At 33.2% G+C, this 24,220-nt stretch overlaps 1 protein-coding gene across 1 annotated transcript; it reads right to left on the bottom strand.

Annotated features, from left to right (window-relative positions):
• Positions 1–1,815: 1,815 nt before the first annotated feature.
• LOC148274156 (chitinase-3-like protein 1) lies at positions 1,816–24,189 on the bottom strand. The gene is made up of 10 exons (XM_088237547.1): positions 24,033–24,189; positions 22,095–22,201; positions 20,295–20,373; positions 17,005–17,187; positions 16,257–16,357; positions 12,004–12,263; positions 9,914–10,040; positions 6,169–6,354; positions 5,032–5,148; positions 1,816–3,475 (listed from the first exon to the last, which is right to left on the bottom strand). Exons 1-10 carry the CDS (start codon positions 24,115–24,117, stop codon positions 3,329–3,331), a joined length of 1,392 nt encoding a protein of 463 aa, XP_088093673.1. The 5' UTR covers positions 24,118–24,189; the 3' UTR covers positions 1,816–3,328.
• Between the last annotated feature and the right edge of the window lie 31 nt (positions 24,190–24,220).

Here is a 24,220-nt window from a genome sequence, read left to right as displayed (position 1 = left end):
CACCAGTATCTATCACTCTAGTGTAAAACCACCTTATAAACAAATATTTCACGTTGACCCTCCCGGAAATCCAACCCAGGACGGTAGGCGCCTAACGGGGCGAACTTTTCTCCACTAGGTTTTTGCCTGAAGAGTAGCCATCTAGTCGAAAACACTCGCCCAGGATTCTGGTTCTATTTCACACACTGAGCTGTATTCTTCATACCCATCGCCTGGTAATTTTATTATTTGCACATGTTTTCCAAAAAAAAAAAAATTAACTTGGAAAAACTGGTTTTTGCATTGCAATGCATCTGGATGCATTCATATTTTTTTTTTTCTGTTAAATAATATGTCACTTTTTTCAGTACGTGTTTTGTATTTCGTAATATTTCCTAATGTTTACAAATTAAAACACGGATGCCAAATATACCTTAAAGAAGGGAATATGGAAGTCTAGGCATTTACAGGGCTTATGACCCGTCATTGGCTGGTTTAAGTAGCCACTTTACACACTGTGCCAACAAATGGAAGAATTGAAAAAATATGGACGTTCAAACATAGGCAAAATGGTTAATGTTACACAGTGTGTAAAGTGGCCACTTAAATCAGCCAATGACAGTTCATAAGCCCTGTAAATGCCTAGAATTCCATATTTCCGCCTTTAAGATATTCTCTCTCGATAATGACTCTTGAGGGGTTGACATTTACTCTTTTGTCTACAAACATTTAGACAAACTAAAATACTGTAATTTCTTAATGTTATTTGTGCATATTTTTTTAATCTAGCGTTCACTGTATTTAAAACGGGATTTTTTTTTCCGCAATTTCCATTGAAATCATCTCTGTCGGCAAACTAAATTCAAGCACCTCCTAGGTCGTTGTCAGTAATGAAGTTAACCTGAAATGAGTTGATATTCACAAAATATTTAAGGAAAACAATACCTTTAAATTGTTGAAAATAACTGTGGATCCAAAATGATAAAGAGGTTTGAATGTAATTGTTTAGAGTAATCTGCCACCAAAAACTAAAGAAATTCCAATGTTCAAATAATTAGATGAATCGCATAATAATCACCATATTTTTCCTATCCGCGTGTACAAGGCACTGCATTGATTTTATTATAATTTTATTTTATTTTATTTTTATTTTTATTTTATTTGGGAAACCAACAGTTCTACGTACATATTTATGGTAAACAAACAGACATAGTGTATAAACTCAGAACTAATAACAGATTTCCACAAAGTATACAAAGTTAGTAAAAAATATATATTCATATTAAATAAATACAAATAAGTTTATACATATAAAAATGATATTTTCGTGTACTCGTAAATATTTTTCAATAATCAAAGTTTTTTTTTTTTAAACAGTAAATTATTGTTAATTGGGCGGGATAAGGACAAGAATACTTGAAGAGAGGATAAGAAGGGGAAGGGAGATGTACATATTTATTATTGTAATGTCTACCAAGTTACATTATGCATTTTTAGTGTAAATTTAAATCTGACAGAGTGATGTTTGTGTAATCTTTATCTTTAAATTTTGTATTGTACACTGAAAAAGTCGTAGGGTATTAAAATAATTTTTGTTTGGAACATAGAAAGTGAGGTGATAATTATACTGTGGCGGGCAATACTGACAGCCGTGAGGTTGGCAGGTCCGAACCCTGCTTTGGGCCGCAACGCGTAGTCCACTGCAACGTCAGCCTGGACGAGGCTACTAAACACCGCATATCGAAAGTACTCGACATATTTCATGTGGTGTTAGTAGTAGGATCATTTATGAAATGGGTGTGCGTGAGTTGATTTAAGGTCAAATGAGAAGATGGATTACAATTGGAGTTATTTATTAAGTAGTTAGACTCGAGTTACATCCTATTATTTCGCACAGAAGGAATTTACATTAGCAAGCACTGGCGGAGAGCTGGTGGCTCGGCAATATAAACTGTTTAGATGGGATATGTGTACTTTTGATGTGCGGTGTTTAGTAGTTTCGTTCAGGCTGAGGTTGCAGCGGACTACGCGTTGCGGGCCAAAGCAGGGCTCGGACCTGCTAATCTCACGGCTGTTGGTGTTGCCCGCCACAAAACATACTAATAACTTAAAACTGATTAATATTATTTTGTATGAGAACTATATTAGTAAAACATTAAGTATAAAGATGGAAATTGACTCGGTGTGTACTGATTTTAGTAAGGTTTGCCATAAACTGCAGCAATTGGAATTTGCATGGAAAATTTTGGCATGGTTAAACAGTTACCTAAATAAAAGATTGCTTGATGTTAAAGTTATTAATTCTCTATAGTTTGTTTTTAAGGCCACAAGTGGGGTACCTCAAGGTTCCCATTTAGAATCAGTACTATTTTTGCTAATGATTAATGAGATAACAACTTTTCTTCATGATGCTATGGTTAATGCTGCTCAAGATAAGATACGCTGAATATGTACAAAGAATGCCTGATACGTGAGTAACTAAGAGAGTCATAACTGGACATCCAGGAAGTAAAAGAAGGATTGGAAGACCTAGATTGAGGTGGGAGGATAAAGTAAAAAAGATGCAGCACAGCTTCTACAAGTTGCAAATTGAAAAAAATGGCTGCTGAGGGCAGGCGGAGTTGGAGGCAGAAGTTGAAGTAGACCTAGGTTCGATTTGGGCTGTAGCGCCATCAAAAAAGAAGAATTCAATGCTCTGATACTATTATTTGCAGACAATCTCAAATTTTCAAACAGTTGCATACAAAAAACATGTTTGCAAAGGATTTACTTGAAACCATCAACTACAGTCCTATCGGAAGTGAAATATTCTAAAAAATAAAGAATTCATATTAGTGATTTCCTTATAAAATTTTATTTCCAGATTAAGATGGGATTCAAGTCAGTGGCGTCTTTGATACCAAATTTCTAGTGAAGCTCAGATTTTAAGGATAAGTAAAATAAACGTAAATGTTAAGTAGGTATTTACAGTAAATAACACAGTACTTAAACTTAAACATTTAAATGGTGATATTGGATATTGATGAAGATACTTCAAATTTCAATTCAAATAATTTTCACACGATAGTATTTTATAGACGATTGAAGACACTGTTAACCTACCATTGTAATCAGGGCCCAGTAAATTCCTTTGTTTTTATTGCTGTGCAATAAACAATTAAATCAATAAAAATACTTTTTTTATTGAAAACATAATTCAAAAAAATATTTGAGATATTAGTTACATTCAAAATAAATATTTTAACTTTGCGAAACCTGATGTATTAATATAATATAATAAGACGTTTAAGTTAATTTTCGGTTAAATGTGGCTATTTTTGAGTACGTGTTTGTATTTCATGCTATTTCTTTATGTAAATTTTGCAGTTTTTTTCAATCTAGCGTTCACAGTGTTCAGAAGAGGAAATTTATTTTTTCCGCAATTTCCATTGAAATCATCTGTGTCGACAGACCAAATCCAAGCTCCTCCTAGATTGTTGTCAGTAATGTAGTCAACCTGAAATGATAAACAAATCTTTTCACAAAACACAAAAAAAACCAAAACTTTCGTTTATCAAAAATAACTGTGGATCAAAAATGAGAAACTGGTCTAAATTTTTTAAAGTAATCTCCTTAAAAAACAAAATAAATTATTACGTTGAAATTATTTTCACTAGCAGGCAACAATCGGCTATCGCTGACTGTTACATGCTACGAAATTCAGCCCTTCAGGCGTTATATTATTACCCCTGTGGGCCTCGATTTATCGGCCCTCGGACCTAGGTTGTTTAGGATCCCGGGCACCTTGAATTATCGCCCCTTTAGGCCTCACAATTTATTTTTTGTTTAAAAAAATCATCATCATCATTCCCTTTCCGCACGTAATAGTGCATAGGGCACTGCATTGGTACACCAATCGTAGCGTAACCTGATCATTTTTGTTACATGAAAGTAAGTTGATCAGTCTGACGCTTCAGGTACCAGGTCTAGGGACTATGAAATATTCTGGTGTGAAAGCAATAAATAATTTGTCACTCAAAATGCTTCTAAGACCACACAAATAAAACAAATTAACATATTAAATATCTAAATAAAGTTGGGTTACCAAGCGATTAAAATTGAGTAGTGATTTGATAAAAAAATTCAATAAGATCAATTAGCTGTTGACGACTATAAAATGATGCGGCTGTTTGTGTCTCAAATGAATCTGTTCTCCTGGTCTATTGAAATCAGCCTTACAATCATTAAATCCATTTTCTAATAGTGAGTTATTTACAACTCGTTGAAAATGGCCCTCAAAATTAAATATTTGGGTAAATCATAAGAACGCAAATATTTCTTTTTTCAAAAAAAAAAAAAAAAAAAAAAAAAAAAAAAAAAAAAAAAAAAAAAAGAATCTTTATATGTAACTTGAATCATAAAAATAAAACTTTTCTTTTATTGGTTGGTTGGAAGAAATTGCCATTTGTCAATAAGCCCGCAAATGTACAAAAAGTTAAATAAATAACAATAAATAAATATATTATGTTGAAATAAACTTAATATTTCAATGAGAATTAATACATAATCCGTGAAAATAACATACTATTATATTGTCAAAGTAAATTCATGTGTCACTCTGTTCGAGTTGGCGACTCGATTTGAAATTAAAATGTTACATTTTAAGACAATTCACCATTCAAGTTTTGTCTCCGAAAATAAACATTTCGTTTAGATATCGGGTTGGAATTGACACCTGCGTGGAAAGTAGTAAAAAGGGTCAACACATATCGCAAGTAATTTGAAAGAATCTTAGCAGAATCTGACTAGACTCGCCGTGACGGGGTAAAATTATGAAGACAGCAATGCGCCCCGAATAAGCAGATGAAAGATAATACTGAAAGAAATCGTACAAAAAATTGGCATGCATTATTCGCGTGCGCGACAGATACGGAAAACGGGCCGGCACCGCATCTGTCTGAAAAATAATGATATAATGGATTTCAACTCTCTCTAAGTCATAATCTGAGGTACGATTGGTGATTTGATTGAATTGATGGTTTCTCTAACAATAAACATAATTTGCAGCATTACCTTATCTTGCACTGATTTGAGGTTATCATATGAGACCCACTGATCACCGTTAATAATATACGGTACCCGGGCTTCTTCGTCAAATTTCACAATGGATTGAGCTTCCATTGAACAAATCTTGAAAGAACAAAAAAAATGGTAAATAATTTGAATGATTTTGGATACTTTTAGGAAAATGATCCCACGACGAATGTAATATGAAATAATGAAAGAAAATAGAGAATGCGGTTTTATCTATAATGTATTGATTATATTTTGAGTTTGTCAAAATTTTGGTAGATAAAAACTGGATTCAACTCCCCAGAGAGCTGTTCATATTAACATATTACAACAGAGATGAAGAACATTTCAGAGAAGGTAATATGGAAGTCTAGGCTTATGACCTGTCACTGGCTGGTTTAAGTGGCCACTTTACACACTGTGTAACAATCACCATTCTGCCATATTTGAACATCTACATTCCTTCAATTACTTCATCTGTTGATGACAGGTCATAAGCCCTAGAATTCTGTATTAAATTCTCTAAAATGTTCTTCATCTCTGTTGTAATATGTTAATACTAACAGCTTCCCAGGGAGTTGAATCAAGTCCTTGTCTACAAAAATTTGGACAAACTCAAAATATCGTTGACAAATTCACCTGGTCTATGAAGAAGTATAGAAATTAATAAAAAAAAAATTTCAGGCATTGCCTAGTATGTAGGTGAAACAATTCAATCAGATGAATCTCACCCGCATAAATAAAGGTTTCAGCTCTTTAACTTAACAAACATCAACAGATGAACGAATTTGAAGAATTTAGATGTTCAAATATGGGCAGAATAGTGAATGTTACAGAGTGTGTAAAGTAGCCACTTAAACCAGCCAATAAGCCATAGGTCATAAGACTAGACTTCGTTATTACCTTCTCTAAAATGTTCTTCATCTCTGTTGTAATAAGTTAATATTAACAGCTCCCCCGGGAGTTGAATACAGTCTTTGTCTACAAAAACTTGGGCAAACTCAAAATATTGTCAATATTTTAATATACGCCAGCTATTAAATAGGTAGATACTACTTTTTTTAACTGTATGAATAAATAAAAAAAACTCTTTATAACTTAAGTGCAAAAACGTAAAAAATCAGTTAAAAAACTTACTTCATTGTACCCCAAAAATCCAGCTACTTTGGTAAAATTCCCACTGTTTCCTTGACCCTTGATCCCACAACCAGACTCGGTGCATTCTGATGATGCTAGAGTAAATGTTCTTCCAAAAGTAGCAATCGCTATAACTAACTTACTAGCCACCGCTCCTCTGCTAAGCCAAGCTTTGACATTGCTGTCCTGAAGCATAAAAATCAAAATTAAACATTAGTTCAGTATGACTTAATGAAATTTATTGCAACAGAGAGGGAAAACGTTTTTGAGAGCCAAATAATTCTGATTTTAATAGCCCCCCAGGGAGTAAAGATGGGCATTTTGTATTTTTTATAAGATTAGCAGTAACAGTTTAATTTTACTTGATTACTAAATGATTACTCAATAAATATTTTTTACGTTTGCTTAATAAAAGAACCTGTTTGTTTTATAGTCCAGTCAGTAAAATATTTTTCAACAATGTTTGAGTATGTGCAAATGCTTGCAGACTGGCTGGATTTCCTTCCTAGGGAGTTATTCATATTTAAATTTATTTGAATTAACTACCTTGTAAAAGAAAAAGTATAAAAATTGGGAAATTGTTTTCAGGCGTTGCCTAGTGGGTGAATTCGTTCAGCCGGATGAATCTCACCCACATGATAAAGGTTTCAGCTCTTTTACTAAACAAAAGTCAACAGATGGAAGAGTTGAGGAAATTAGGATATTCAAACATAGGCAGAATGGTGAATGTTGCGCAGTGTGTAAAGTGGCCCCTTAAACCAGCCAATGACAGGTCATAAGCCTTGTAAATGCCTTGACTTCCGTATTCCCTTTTCAAAAATGTTTTCCCTCTCTGTTGAAATAAATAAAAAATATTTTTTGTGTTAAAATATAATATAACACAAAATTATCTTATATTTGTGTTATGATGTACGTTCGCAATTTTGCAACATTACGCGGCCACTTCACGCATAAGCAAATGTGGAATGTCGTGCAGGGGGAGGCATTTGACAATTTTTGGACACAGTGCAAGCTTGATTCTACGCGCATTCTGTAGCTCAATCACAAATAACTTTTTTTAAAATTATTTTTATTTTTTATTTATTTATTTGCCAAGAGCATACAAAAATTAACATATAAATTATCAAATCCTACTGAACTGCATAAAATGCAGTTCGTCAGCAGGTAATTATAGTTAAGTCCTTATATACAGGGTGTTTTTTAAACCCTGTCACATCCGAAACTACGATGACCAGTATAGGCAAGAAGACATATTAGCAAAAATAAAAATATATTTAGAACAAAGATTTTTTTTAAAAATAAAATATTTGAAAGAACAAATGGTTGCTTACTTCTGTAGGGGAAGCGAGGGGAGCGCGGCGCAGTATCAGTCTCCCCCTCCCCCCTCCTCGTTTCTCCCCTGCAGAAGTAAACAACCATTTGCTTTTTTATTCGTTCTAAAATAATATTTTAATGTGCCAATATGTCATCTCACTCATACTGATCATCGTGGTTTCGGATGTGACAGGGTTTATTGAACATCCTGTACAAACATAATCATAAACATATAAAAATTCTTATTATCAAAATAAAAAAAGAAAAAAAACCCAAAAGAAATCAATATAAAAAACCACGTTCTAAAAGCCATATTCTCAGCAGACGTCTTTCTCTTGAGCCAGATAAGTTTTTTTGATTTTTTTTATATAATAAATGGGAGCATATAATACATTTTTGGTATATATCGACGTGCTTAAAAACATGCTACGAATCTGAGCAATCAAAATGAACAATAATGAACATGCTTAAGTTATCGCAGTCATAAGTCAACGCGTGTGTAATCTCTAAGTCAACGCTCGTGTCGGTTTGTTTTTTGTTTTCCTCGTAAACAAATACAGATCATTCGCAAAAAATGGCGTTTATCTTAGAAAATAATACAATTTATTACATTTGCAAAAAAAGGAGTATCTGATACAAAAAAGTGAAAATTAAATTACAATAACTATGGCGTCTGCTTTTCTGGACATTCGGCTTACCAACTGCTGGCTAAATGCAATAAATAGCATGATAAATAATGAATAAATAAATAAAAATAGAAGTTTTGGAATATTTTCCGTATTTCCACCGGCGAAATTCAAATATGTGATTGAGCAGCAGGATTATACGTCGCGAAACTGAAATATTTTGACATTTAATATTAGGTGTTCACGGATGTTCCATTGTGATCGCGAATATGATAAACAACCATGGTGAGAAATAGTTATCACGCCGCTTATTAGCACGTCGATAGTTGTTTGTAATTGAGCTGCAGGTTGGTCCTGTATATCGGAATATGAAACAATCTATGTTGACGCTGTCTTAGGTAATTATCAGGAACATACAAACCAATGCTTATCATAATATCAGGATTGTCGACCATACCGCGCAACAATCGATAAAAATGTGTAGTCAAATACACATTTCTTCTAGTCTGTTGAAGCCAAAATTGTTGTAGCCATGCATACCCTGGAGAATCTCGGTCGGGTAGAGCCAAGGATATTACCCGCACTCTCTCGTGTAGAGATATTTCAGAAACTTCTTTTGGATTTTCCATATTTACTTATTACTTTATCTATACTTTTTAATTTTATCTATACTTTTTTTTTTTGAAAATTTATTTATTAACCTTTACGGATTATTACCTGCATTTTACAAAAATAGTATATACATTTTTTATTCATACTATGTTGTTCAAAATAATGTTTTTTACATCTTTTGAGAAGTTTGTCTGAGTCTTTTGTTTAGTTTTGTCTGGTAGTTTATTGTATAATTTCAGTCCCTGGTTTATTAGCCTCGACTGTCCTTGTCTTGTTTTAAAAAGTTGTATATTAGATTTTTCTGATATTCTCGTATTATGTCCATGTTTATTACATTTTTTTACAAGTTTTATTTATTTGTCTACAATTAAATCAGTGGCTAATTTATGAATACTTTTAAATGATTCTAGTTGAAAGAGTTCAGTTATATTTAATTGTTTAGTTTGTTTAAAAAGTTCTCTAGTCGCTGTTAGATAGGTAAGGTCATTTCCCAACTTAAATATTTTATTTTGTAGTCTGTTTATGTCATTTTGATTTCCTGTTCCCCATAATAGTTGCATTTAACATATTTTAGTTTTTACATAGGCTTCATACATTAGAATTTTTTCCGTTTTTGGAACAAAATTTTTGGTTTTTAAAAAAGGACTCGATAATGTCGCCTCGTTGCTAATAAAATTGCTGATATGAATTTTCCATGTCAATTGTCTATCTATTGTTCCTAAAAACCTCGGCCAACAAATGTTTGTTGCAAGAGGCAAAATTAGCAGTTCACAATGGAGTCCTGGTGTCGAACCTGATGTATGGGAGCGAAGTATGGACTATGAAAAACAGAGATGAAAGTAGGCTGAATGCTGTTGAAATGCGATCTTTCAGGCGAATGGGCGGTAAAACTATGAACGATAGATGCACAAATATCGAGATCCGTACATTATGTAAGGCTGAGATAAGCACTATTGACATGCGAAAATTGATGGACGCAGAAATATAGGAAGACCTTAGAAGATATGGCATGACTAGATCCAACAAATATTTGATGATGGACATGTCGATAGTCGGAATAATCGGCGCGCGTGCATGATAAGATATTGTAGAGGAAGCTATATCTGTATGCAAATACAGAGTGATATGGCGTTCTATCATCTCTGCCTACCCTTACGAGGAAACGGCGTGATGGTTTGTTTGTTTGTACTTACAATATTAAAAGTCTCTTTGACAGTTCCTTTTTCTGCATTTGTTTTAAACAGGGGTGCATTATGTCCAGTCTTGTTTTCCCAAGCTCCGTTGTAATCATATGATTTCAAATTAATAAAATCCACGTATCTGAATATTAAAAAATCAAAATATTTAATGAACACTAACAAATTTATATATATTTTAAATGCACTATTTTATTTTTTATTATTTTTAAAGTATTTTACAAGTATAATACATTGAATTACATTCCCAGGAGTTACAACAATTCAATTCGGGACATAAAAAAAACACATATTGAGAACAACAAAGAAACAAAGAAACAAAGAAACAAAGCAAGTTTAGCATCTTTATAACAAAATATAACACAACAATAAAAATTCCAAAAACCATTTCTTACACAAGCAGAATAATAATATTAAAACGCTTTTAAGAATGGAGAAAGTGGTGAATCTACTAAGGGAGATACCACATGCCACGCAGACGATGCAGCCATAGTGATGATGAGAACACATCCATCTCAGTTAGTAAACATCTGGATGCCCAAAAAATGTCGTATGGTACGATGAACACATGCGTATTGAATCAATTGAAATTGAAAAGATTTTATTTGCTTTAACGGGGATTTTTTAAAATAATTGATTATTTGAGATTTCCAAAATTGGTTGATTATTAATGTACCCACCGCATTTAATTGTGAGGTGTTTTTCGTAACTCTCCATTATTACCCTCTAATTAAGTTTTTTTTGTTCCTAACAATTTGTAAATCAAAAAATACCGTATTAATTTGTAAATCGAACAAAAATAAACGATCACTTCTTTTCTAACGTTTGACATCTCATAAGTTATCAGTCATAAAAATGCTTACAGTTATTTAATTATTAAAATCTCTGATAGTTCATTTTATTTTTAGTTTGATAGTTTTTATTTAAGTCTGGTAGCATAGAATTAAGAATAGTCCAGAAGGAACGTAGCATCATATTTAAATACATCGGACTGTGTCCAATAACTCCCCCACTATGCCTCACTTTCACCGCGCGCATTCGTGATGCCGCCGCGTAATGTTGCACGATGGGAAAAAATGTAAGGTAAAAAAAAGCAATCTGTTAATTTCTCTAAAATTTTAATGTGCACGTGGAAATATTGATTGACACAATAGAGTAGATAAGTGAAGGGTCATTTAAAAAGAGCAATTGAATTAATTTAAGAAGACTTAAAGTATAAAAAAAATTTTATTTTACATAAAACTGATATTTTTATATCATGTTGAATAATATTTGATGTTTTAAAGATAATGTTGGTCAAATGTCTACGAAAGAGTTGTTTAATCCGAGAGCCAATTTTCATTTGTTCTCTCATTAGATGAGCAAAGTAGGGTAACAAAATTTACTACCCTAGCAACACTAACGAAATGTTCATTTTGTTTTTTCCCCAAACTGACAGATGGAAAAATAATTCAATTTTTAAGTAATGCATTTGTTACATACACATTTATTTGCTAATTACACATGAAATGTGATTGCATCCTGTTTCTTTAAGATCCTTGCAGTATTTCTACACTTTAAAAGGACACAACACTGCATAATTAAATTCAAATCAGGAGTTGCGTACTCAGCGACGTCTACAAAGAAACTAATGGGTCAAAACGTAAACCCACTCATTTATGAGTAGTTTAATCGCCTTTTGTTTGATGTGCGTATGCGGTTTCTGGACTATTCTTAATTCTATGTCTGGTAGATTATTTTATTAATAATTAAATTAAAGTTGTATCAACCGTCTTTAAGAACGCTTAGCAACCACCGGCGGACATTACACGTGACACGTGTGTGACAAAGACGAAGCTCTACAAAGCTAATTAAAGCCGAAAGTCTCTTTCTAAATGCCGACGTACGACATATATTATATTGCCGGGTATTGTGTTTGTAAACATTATAAAACTGCCAAATTAATACATTGTATGAATAATTGTCAATAATTATTTTGTTGCTAATGAATTAAAATATTTTTATAAGATTATTCAAGAGTCCTGTAGTCTCGTCTTGCCAAAGCAAAATAATATTTATATATATATATATAAGTAATATGCACGTACCTAGTTATCTCATCCACTTTATAGGATTTCTGAAGATAGATTTCCAGAGGGGATACAATAATGGATAGTAAGTATCCATGTTTGTCAAATTTTTCTCTCAGTTCCTGAAGAATCTGTATATAGGACAATTTGTCTATATCTTTTCCACCCCTTTCGGCTGGATATTCCCAATCTAGATCAATTCCGTCAAAACCGTGCAATTTTATAAAATTAACAACATTTCTTACGAAGGTTTGACGTCCAGTTGCATTCTTGAAAGCCTGGAATAAATGAAAACATTAAACTTAAATAATAATAAAAATAGCAGTGGCTCTTCAGTCAACTTTTATAAGCCCTCTGGGCCACTGTTTGAAAACGTTTAAAGCCAAATATAACCTCAGTGATTCGAATACTCATTCACAGTTAAATGTTTTAGAACTAGGTCTTCGAGTTTTATTCTCAGTGAGAATCATCCGGTAGCGTTTTACTGACATGAAAGACGTTATAGATTTTATTTAGTTGGAGGAAGAGGGCGTATAATGGGGACGTGGGGCATAACAAGAAATCCAAAAATACATATTACTAGAGAAATTAGCTGTATATTACACAGGCGGTCCATTTTAGATCAGTATTTAGCGCACAGTGCGAAAGTAATGAGGTGAGAGTGAACTGAGTTTTTTCCTCCAAAAACTCTGTTACCCCGTGTGTACCCTTATTTTCCGTGAGTAAAAAAAGAAAGGTAGGCATTACACCAAATACTGTCGCGTACTTTTTAGTGAAAATCAATGTAATATATTTTTTGTTTTGTACAAAAATAAATTCGTGAACGGGAACACGGATACCCTATCATGCCTCGTACAAGTTACTCATTTGATTAATAAAGTCATGACCCTATTTGTTATAGGTACCTATTTATATGGTACTGATTAATAATAAAAATATGCAAGAGGTGACGAAATAGTAAAATAGGCTAAGTACGGAGTTTTAAGGCAACAGGGTTCAGAAAAGTAGCACAACTGCGCAGCGTACCACAGACAACATTGGGGCATCAGATGAGACCGTAGGTCACTTCGAATATGTGTTCTCTTAAACCACAGCATAATGTAATTGTCCCGGATAGATGAACAGTGAGACTTTTCTGATCAAATTCAACCTGTTTATACAATTTACAGGTGTTTTGCTCAGCAATCATGTACTGTATTTAAATGATCATGTAATACACACGCAAAATACCGAAGTAATTTAAAACTGCTCGCATAAATGTAATATTAGGCATGTACCTCATACTGCTCCCTACGGGAGATTATGGGGTTTTCTTAGGGTTGCGTGAAAAACGAAGTTCCTTTATTATTTGATCAGTTGCTTATTCTAAGAATACGGATGATTTTAGTTTGATACGTAACAGAAGTATTGTGATTAATATCTCCTACTTATTTTTGCTTTTTTTAGTTTTTGTATTTAATTTATTAATTTTAAATCAGAACATATATTTTTGTCGAAGACTCGCTTTCATCCCCTGCCGTTTGCTACAGTTAATGCTGCATTGCCCGGTGGCTGTCACGAGGAGGCCGACAGTAGGATTTGCAGGATGGAGTATTTGTGCAGTATTTATTTATTTATTTAAATCTTAAAGTAGGGCACACATATCATACATATTGTTATGTGTGTTCTAATAATAACATTGAAAATATATTTAATTTATAAATTGTTTATCACATATGCCTTGACCATTATTTCATAGATACACCTTATTGGCGTCGGTGTATCCGCTGCCACCTAGCCTGCCGTTGACCACCAATCTCCACTTGGCTAAGGGGAGGAAAATCCCAACACAAAAACCGGGTCGAGCCGACCCTAAGGCCCTTGCAGCCTAGGCCGCGAAAGCGCGGGACCAATCATCCAGACTTTTTAAACACCACGATTACGAAAACATCACCTCCTCAGCCTTTTACGACCGCCTTGAGGATGTGTGGCGGTGGACCTGGCTTGGACACATGCTGCGCATGCCTCAGGAGAACCTAAACCCTAATTGCCTCTTCTTTAAACCTGCGGGATCACGCCGTCCTGGAAGGCCGTCAATGACGATCTTTAGACTTTATTCGACGGAATTAAGGGGCGCTGGATTGACATGGGAAGAAGCGGGAGTGCTTGCTGGCGATAGGGTCTCTCTCGGAGGCAACTGGTGATGTCCACATGCTCCACTTAGGAGCGGATGTGGAAAATATTTTTTTGTACCTTGTGAAGTTTCTGCAAATATTTCTTTGCAATTTTACATCGTTAAATTTTGTAAGCCAACAAATTTATGTTATTGGCACATTTTAAATTTTATTTATGTTTATGTATTACAAGTGTACAAAAAATGTAAAAGTGAAGGCACAGTTTTTGACTAAAAACGCTATATTTCTGCACTGAACTTATTTCCAAAATAGTTGGTAACAAATATTTCATTCTACGAGATTTCAAAATTCCAGAACTGGCTCCTGAAGTGTAAGGCTGATCATCTTGCTTTTCTAGTAAAAAGTGTATTAAGATTCACTGCCGTTAGTGTATATATTCCTACCAATACTCTACGAACTCCAACATACCTGCAAAACAGCTGTTCCAATACATGAAGGTGCTGGATATGAGACAACTGTACCTAAACGAAGCACTTACACACTTCTGGCCAAACAATAAGGAGAGGTCTGTACAAGGTTTTTCCAGAGCACGAATGATGTCATACCCAAAACCCGCACGATTTTTGCCTAGAGACATCTCTCATTTATCGCACCGAGAGTGTTCAATATTTTGGAAGAACGTATTAAGCTCTCAAGGACAAAAATTATTTTCAAGATAGAATTTAAAGAATGGATTTTCCTTATTGGGAGGGATTTGAGTAGGAAACTCCTTAATGATTTTCCGAATGCTTGAGTTTACTGTTTACCATATTGACGTGTCATATATATGTTTTTTCTATACTTTTTATAATTATTTTGTATGTTTCTAATCCTATATTTGTGGTGATATTCATGTGTCTGTGTCATATAATTGCTTGTCCCATCTCAACACAGGACTTTTAGTCCCATGGAGTTGGGACTTATGTCTCAAATAATGTACAATAAACTTACATATGTATGTAAATAAATCAATCAATTTAAAGTATGAGAAAAGATTTGAATTAGATGAAAATAAAAATATTACCATTATATAATGTATTTATAATATAAAGTATACAAACATTATTTGATAATTTCAAAGAGGAGTAGGATAAAGACGGAGAAAGACGAAAATATGAAACTATAGTCCTTAAAACATAGATTGATTAAAATGACAGTTGTCAGCAAAAGTGGCGACATAACTTTGTAGTAATGTGCAAGAAGTGATTTATATTGACACACGAATTTATTTTTTAACACAGTATTTGACATATAAATCACCATAAATGTATTAAATCAGCCTTATAACAAAAAACAATAAAATAAACCTAATTATTAACGACGTTCTTACAAAGTTACATAATTTTGCAAAAATGTTAGAGATGGGACAAATTGATCAATGTAAATTGATCGAATAAAAAAATAATTTATGTGCAAATGAAAAAAAGTATAAATGTTTTATTTTTTGGTGAATAATTGTCTTAAACACACTATAATTGGCTTGTTTTTGCGTTTTTATATCAATTTTCGGAAACAGAGGTTCTTGTTTGCGTGGAAAGACTGATAACATCGATTTGATCAGTGATCAGTAATTTCTCATCACTAGTGGCATTAGTTTGACAGCTGTCATTTTAATAAAGCTATATTTTAAGGACTATAATTATTCCTAGATTGCGCGATTGAAAAATACCATTTTTATTATAAAAAAAACTTATCTTATTTTTACAAAAAATAAGACAAGTTATTTTTTTGTACACCATTTTGTAAAAAGGGCCTAAATTATATTGTTATGGTATTTGTTACAATCAATATTGTGTAAAATATGCGCAAACCAAGTTTTGTAAAATTTCCATTGAAAATAAACGTATAAATTGCATTTTTCAATAAAAAATGATAAAAACGCCATCTATTAATAATTAGTTTCATATTTTCATTTAGAATCACCTTAAAGCCGGATATTTTGTGCTGTATTCCATTCCATAGTGTAACTATTCAATTAGTGTACCAATACAGTATTTAATCACCATAAGTTGCCACAGGAATAAAGAAAATAGAAATTTATTTTATTTTAAACCAAATTCTTGGCATACAATACAAATTCAATAAAAAACCTTTTTTATGAAAAAAAATATTTCTTACATTTGAAAAATTTTCTGATCCTTCTTCCCAGCCTCCAATAGCAATGAGAATTTTAACCCACGGTGCTCTTTTTTTTAAGTTAATAAATCTTTTATATGCATCTGAAACAATTATTAAATATTCACAAATCTATGACTAGCCAAACACAAAGGTAGGAGTATTAGTTATCGAATGTCGGTTGAAGTTCCAACCCCAATTAGAGATTGACAAAAAAGACATGAGGTTGCTGTTTATTACGTGGCAAATAAGATACAGCACTTGATTGTGTAGCGCGAGCGTAGCGGCGATGAAGGGAGATAGCAAAGACTGCACTTGAACTACATGCTGAAACTGTGTGACTTCGTTGAGCTGGACTGACTGACTGAAAAGAACTTGTTGGGCTGACTGACTGTAGTCTCTTTAGAGGCGAAGTTCCTTTGTAGTTCATTTCTTCATGGTAGGGACGATTAGAATGTGCTGCAGAACGATGATCCCGATTTCCTGTCCAATACTGATAGGGTTGCATTAAATGTGATATTAGATTCTACAAAAAATTATGACATTGATTTCTTTGATCATGACACTATTCCAGGTGTAACGTTTTAGCACGTGTGTGTCATCGATTATGGACTATGAACTCTACACTAAAATCTAAAATTACAACACAAATTATCATATAAAATATGAACGTTTTTGAAAGACTATGAATATAAATAAAACATGTTTAAATTTTTAATATCTATGCTACTTGGAAAATTAATTATAATACCTTTTCCATAATTATCACTTAGAGCATTCCACGGATTGATGACTTTTATACCAGCTTCTTCAGTAATTCCTGCAAAAGCATATACCAGATGCGTGCACAGAGTTGGGTCAATATCTTCTACATCAAATGTTCCTCCAGCTGGTCTGTACACTGACCAACTGCTAAAGTAACAAACGACCCGATCTACAATGAGCGCAAAAAAATAAAATAAAGGGAATAATCTATGTTTTTACAAATATTGTTATTGAGAGTTATTTTGATGAAAAGTAAACATAATAATAAGGAGAGGTCTCCGCATAATGTCCGTACGAGGTTTTCCCAAGGCATGAATTCTGTCATACCCAAAACCCGTACGACTTTTACTCAGAGGAATCTCTCATTTATTGCACCAAGAGTGTTCAATATTTTGGAAGATAGTATTAAGCTCTAAAGGACAAAAACTATTGTCAAAAAAGTAGTTAAGGACTGGATTTTCCTTAGTGGGAGGGATTTGAGTAGGAAACTCCTTGATGATTTTCCGAATGTTTGAGTTTACTGTTTACCATATTGATGTGCCATATATATGTGTATATGTTTAAAAAAAAAATGTTTCTGATCCTACATTTGTGGTGATATACTCATGTGCCTGGGTCAACTAATTGCTCGTCCCATCTCAACACTGGACTTTTAGTCCCATGGAGTTGGGACTTATGTCTCAAATAATGTACAATAAACTTACATATGTATGTAAATAAATCAATCAATTTAAAGTATGAGAAAAGATTTGAATTAGATGAAAATAAAAATATTACCATTATATAATGTATTTATAATATAAAGTATACAAACATTATTTGATAATTTCAAAGAGGAGTAGGATAAGGCCACTTAAAAAAACTGAATGTCAAAATAGCTTAGTGGATAAAATATAAAATTTAACGATGGGAAGTCAGAAAGTATGAAGAATGAATGAAAACTTACTAATTTCATAAAAAGATGTTAAAGCTGTTTATTGTTATAACCTAGATATGAAAATAAGTAAATAGTCTTACAAATAAGTGTAAGTATTAGTTGATATGAAATATATACAAACTTAAGAATAAAATATATATGAAATAACTAAAATTATCTCATGAAAATTTTTTTTTCCAACATTATTTTGATATTCGTTTTATTCTTCACCGTGGTGAAAAGTTTTTCTTCACAAGGTTACAAAGTTATGCAATATACCTCGTTTCCTTTTTTTTTGATTATTTGTTTATTTTTCCATACATACATTTAAATGTGTATATTTCATATAATATTTTTTTACAAAAATACACTTTTAAAAATACATCTTAAAATTAAGCTATAACATTATTAGGAAAAAATGCCCACAAAGACTTCAGCGTCTGAGCGTGGGCCATTCCTTTTTTAACGATTTAAAAGTTTTTAGCATATAAATATGGTATGACATAACCATGAAGAGAAAAAAAACAAAAACAAACAATATTAACATTTGCTGACAGAACAAAAAACAAGATTTATTTGCAGTATTTCTTTATATATATATATTTTTTTAAATGTGTTTATCTAATCCTTCCATGCTAATCCAAGACCTCAAACCTACTTTCAATGGTATCAGTGATGAAATGTTTTGTTATTCTTTAGGTAGAAGATAAAAGGATCTTGGACTAACATGTAAGGAGTGCCTATGCGCGAACTTAGTTCTGCATCCTGGAACTGATAGTACACTATCGCATCTACTGCTAATCCGATTTAAATTACTAGTAAATAATTCCCTATTTAAGTAAACATATTTCAGGTACTGAAATATATATCATTTTCTAAAACTAAGTCCAGTCCTAAAATCCTAACAGTACAATGTACAATATTTGAGTTTGTCCAAAAGACTGGTTTTCACCCCCTCGGGAGTCATTAAGATTTACAAATTACAACAGGGATGGAGAATACCTTAAAGAAGGGAATATGGATGTTCAAACATCGGCAAAGTTTTGTGCTTGCCATGGGTCCCTCCATAGATCATGATCCTCAGCATTGAGGAAACGAAGGAGAACAAGAAAGATGGACTGTTTAATTCAATTTAATTCAATTCAATTTATTTATTTTAAATATAACATATACATTACAAAAATATATTCAATACGTACATATTATAAAAAAGGAAAAAAAATACACGAAAGAGACTCATGTCAAAGGAGTCGAAGAATCCTGCTCCGGAAAACCCCTTCGGATACATGGAACAGATCAATATCCAGAGCGATGTTGTTCAACATAGCGGTAGCTCTTCCAACAGGCATAACCATAGGCAGGTTGGTCCTGAATATCGGAATATGAAACAATCTATGCTGACGCTGTCTTAGGTAATTATCAGGAACATACAAACCAATGCTCATCATAATTTCAGAATTATCGATCATACCGCGCAACAATCGATAAAAATGTGTGGTCAAATACACATTCCTTCTAGTCTCTAAACTGTTGTAGCCAAGCATACCCTGGAGAAACTCGGTCGGGTAGAGCCAAGGATAATACCCGCACTCTCTCATGTAGAGATATCTCAGAAACTTCTTTTGGATTTTCTCTATCATAAGAGAGTACTTCAGTTCATGTGGCCCCCAAATCATCGAGCCACTCTCGAGTCTACTTCGCACCAAGGAGTTGTAAAGAGTTCTCAGTACGCGGGTATTTTCGAAAACCCTGGCAGTACGCAGAACAAATCCTAACATCTTCAATGCATCACCACTGATTGTCTCTATGTGTTCATGAAATGTCAGAGTGCTTACAAATCTAACGCCCAGATCCTTAACATTCGATGTTCGTATCAGATTCTGGTCATTCATTTTGTAGCGAAAAAAAAGAGTTTTTTGGGCCCTAGTGAAGGACGTGACCGAACACTTGGAAACATTAAACCCAAGTTTGTTTCGCCTTCCCCATTCAGATATATTAGATATATCCGCTTGGAGAAGACGAAAATCGTCAGAAGTTGTCACCTTTAAAAACAGTTTTAAGTCATCCGCAAACAACAGAAAACGCGAGTTCAAAATTACATTTTTAATATTATTAATGAAAATTGAGAACAACAATGGACCCAGGTTAGAGCCTTGCGGGACACCCGAGAAAGTATGGAAAAACTCTGACGCGAATAGACCGTAGGAGACGTATTGGTTTCTGTTTTGGAGGTAGCTCGCCATTAATTTTAACATACCATCCGAGAAACCGATCTCATACAGCTTATTTAATAAGACATCATGGTCGACAGTATCAAAAAAGTGTCGACAGTCATTTAAAGTAATAAAATGTATACTTGCTGTTTCTGAGTAGTGGCGGTGGCTGAGGAGAGGGATCTGTACAGCAAACCACGGCAACTGTTCCTATAAATTTGCATATCTGTAAATTGAAAAAAAAAAAAAATTAAATTATACGGCACAAGTGCCTTCTACAATATAAAAAAAAACAAAATAATGAGTTAGTTTAGATATACAAAAATTAAAAAACTAAAAAACAATATAAGATATGGGTAAAAAAAGAATAAGAAAAATAAGTCAGCATAAAAAAGATATAAAAAATATAAAATAAATAAACACCAGATCAGATTATTCAAATTGACCAATTTATTTCTAAAATAACTTTTTGAAGAAATCTTATTTGAAGTGGTTAATATTCTTACTATTACAACTTTTCAATAAATTTAGATATTACATCTCAATGTTCATATCGGATTGTGGTCTCATGGCTAGAGTCTCGGACTCACAGATCAAAAGTCAGTGGTTCGAATCCCACTAGAGTGGGGAAAAACCCCAACTTGATTCCCGTTTTCTAATAGTGAGTTATTTACAACTCATTAAAATTAAATATTTGGGTAAGTAAAACAACGCAAATATATATTTTTTTTAAATAAATAAATAAAAAAATATTAATCATTAGCGTAAGTAGCTTTTGCAAATAATTCGTTAATCGTCACTTTATAACATCATAAAATATTAATAAATACTGTAAAAACACCTTTTCAAATAAATATTTCATGTCAACAATGTCGGGAATCGAACCCGAGACCCCTTGAATGGCAGTCTAACGCGCTGTTCACTAAACCACGAGGCCGGCCAAATATTTATAAACATATACATTTTTGGTTCATTGGTTATTTTTGTAATGTCAGTAGTACTTATTTTCTATGTCCAACTAAATGAGTATGTTAAACAAATATAATATTAACAAATTACAACAGGGATGGAGAATACCTTAAATAAGGGAATATGGAAGTCTAAGTATTTACAGGGCTTATGACCCGTCATTGGCTGGTTTAAGTGGCCACTTTACACAATGGCCACTTAAACCAGCCAATGACGGGTCATAAACCCTGTAAATGCCTAGACTTCAATATGCCCTTATTTAAGGTATTCTCCATCCCTGTTGTAATTTGTTAATCTTAATGACTCCCGAGGGGGTGAAATCCAGTCTTTTGTCTACGAACATTTGGACAAACTTAAATATTGTAAATATAATATATTAGAAGTGTATTATTAATATTTAAAGCATTAACTGTGTGGTCAAACATTTAACTAAATGTTAATAAATATTTGTATATAACCACTTACCGACTTTTCTATGTCTACCGGTTTCGAGACCTACCCGTCTCTTCGTCAGGACACAAATTAAACCCACTATACACCTTGTTGCACTGTCATGGTCACCCTTAACCAATTAAACTCACCCCCTCCCTCCATCTTCTCTACTTTTTTCAACTATTTCTCAAACAACATAGAATACTTTCATAATTTAACCAGTGCATGTTTGTCCTAATCAGTGCATGTGCTTATTAAAATGCATGTATTAATGGTTTTATATTTTTGTGCAATAACAATGGTGAAGGTGTATAGTGGGTCACCCGCAACAATAAAGGTTTTAGCTCTTTAACTTCAATAGATGGAAGAATCAAAGGAATACAGATGTTTAAATATAGGCAGAATGGTAAATGTTACAGATGTGTAAAGTAGCCACTTGAACCAGCCAATGACAGGTCTTAAACCTTGTGGATGCTTAGAATTCTGTATTTTCATATCTAAAATGTTCATCATCTCTGTTGCAATGTGTTGATAAAACTTACTTACTTTTTTTGGTACGATTCCTCTTTTTAAATCCATGTACACAGGAGGACAATCCCGTATTTGGGTACAGACTCCGTTTTCTTTAGTGTCTTGAAAAAAACAGTCATCTCCTAAAAAAATCACACATTTTATATTACATCATCATTCGGCTCAGTAGTGTACAGGGTACTGGATTGCAGCGTATCCGGTACATTTTCGTCTCATCGAATGTAAGGTTTCAGTCAAATGCCAGTCTAGGACAATGAACCACTTTTAGAAGAAATATATCTTATCGCCCCTGCCAAGAATCGAACCTGGGACCTCAAGTTATAAGTCCTGTAAATGCCTAAACGTCTTAATTCCTTTAAAAAAAAAAAATATATCTCTGTTTTAGTATTAGTGTTTATCGCAGGAGGCTAAACTAGCAGTTCAAAATGGAGTTCTAGTGCCAACCTAAAGTATGGGAGCGACGTATGGAATTGGAAAAATGATGATAAAATTAATTAATTAATTGATAAAATTCCCACGTATCTGATATATTTAGTGTAGGGTATTGTTCCTATAAAATAAACCTTTTGAACTTTTCGTAGATGGTGAATGGTTTTATTTATTAATGCATTTCATAATATATACAGTTTTTTGTTCACTTTGCCCAGCTGTATGAAACAGTACTTATGATTTTCTTGTTGTATTACTGAAGAATGTGTTATTATTTAAACTTTCTACTGAATATGCTGTGTAATTTTTAGGTTATTTTTTTAAATATAAGTCTTGTAAAATTTTAAGGTTTGATTTTTTAAAATAAATCTTGGGTATAAAGAAATTTATGGTTAAAAAAGAAAAGAAAATAAATATTAAGCCAAATATGTGAGTATTATAAGTATTAAAATTAGGTTAATTATTTTTTTTAAAAGAAAAGAGAAATACGTGAGTTCTGTTTATTTAATTAATCTTATCTTATTACTCAAATATTTAAATTTTAAGACCATTCCCTAAAAGTCGTAAATACCTTGTGCTGGAAAAATGGAAATCGAGTCATGGTAGAGTGGGATTTGAACCTGGGAACTTTGGTCCGTGAATTCACAATACTACCGCAGGACCACAACCCGGTATAAATGTAAATGCTGTCGAAATGTGATCCCTTAGGCGAATGTGTGGTAAACGATGTATGATAGGTGCACAAATGTCGAGATCCGTGAACTGTGTAAGGCAGAGACATGCATTATGGACAGAATCAAAAAAGGGGCGCTGCGTTGGTTTGGACATGTAGATCGAATGGACAGCGAAAGAACGGCTAAAAGGATCTACGATGCGAACGTTGATGGATAGAGAAAACGGGGAAGACCGAGAAAGACATGGCACGATCAAGTCCTTCAAATACTTGAAGATGGACATGTCAAAAGTAGGAATAATTGGCGTGCGTGCATGAGAAGAAGTATGGTTGTAGACGAAGCGTGGTATGTATGCAAAATAGTGATATGGCGTTCTGTCTTCTCTGCCTACCCCTACGGGGAAACTGCGCGATAGTTTGTTGTTGCTGTTGTTGTCGATTTATTATACTCTACATACTCAGGTAAAAATGAAAGATAACACGGTAAATTAAAAATAGCAAAAATCATAAATACTCAATTTGTTGATATTGTTGCAATGTGTAGTGAATGCCCAAGGTATAATAAAAAATGTGCAATGTTAGGAGCTTAGAAGTTCTCAACAATAACAATAAAAACATTTGAAAAACTTTTTGAAAAATTGAGCATGTTTTTTTTTTACCGTAAAAATAAAAAAACAAAATTGTGACAGAATGAGCCAGCAGTTACACTTTTCACTACTGATGGTACATAATAATAAATATACATATTATGTGTACCTACTACAGCCATGAAACATAAACCGTATTAACATTCACTCGCGTGATTCGCACTCTATTGCCGATGAGCGGGGCCTAAAACCTGTTTCTCTTACCTTCGTCAAGTGCGGAAACAAAAGTACACAACAACGAAACTAAAATAATAAAACACAGCGAAGTGACACAACACGCCATGGCCATCTCTTCAAGCTACAGCCAGATAGATTGGAAGAGAAATGACCGGAAAGAACGAGGTTGTGGCGATCAAGAAAAAATAAAAATAATATTGATAAGACATTAATAC

This window comes from Micrasema longulum, unplaced genomic scaffold, assembly GCF_059751315.1.
Source record: "Micrasema longulum isolate JH-2025_06_02 unplaced genomic scaffold, ASM5975131v1 h1tg001738l, whole genome shotgun sequence".
Classification (NCBI taxonomy): domain Eukaryota; kingdom Metazoa; phylum Arthropoda; class Insecta; order Trichoptera; family Brachycentridae; genus Micrasema; species Micrasema longulum.
This window is presented reverse-complemented; position numbering and strand designations above follow the sequence as displayed.

Excerpts from the sequence above, each read along its gene's own strand:
- LOC148274156 (XM_088237547.1), bottom strand. The coding sequence starts at position 24,117 with ATGGCCATGGCGTGTTGTGTCACTTCGCTGTGTTTTATTATTTTAGTT. Across the intron at positions 17,188-20,294 it reads ACCGCCACTACTCAGAAACA|ATCGGGTCGTTTGTTACTTT; the intron begins GCAAGTATACAT and ends CGCTCATTGTAG. Across the intron at positions 12,264-16,256 it reads GATCAGAAAATTTTTCAAAT|GCTTTCAAGAATGCAACTGG; the intron begins GTAAGAAATATT and ends CATTTATTCCAG.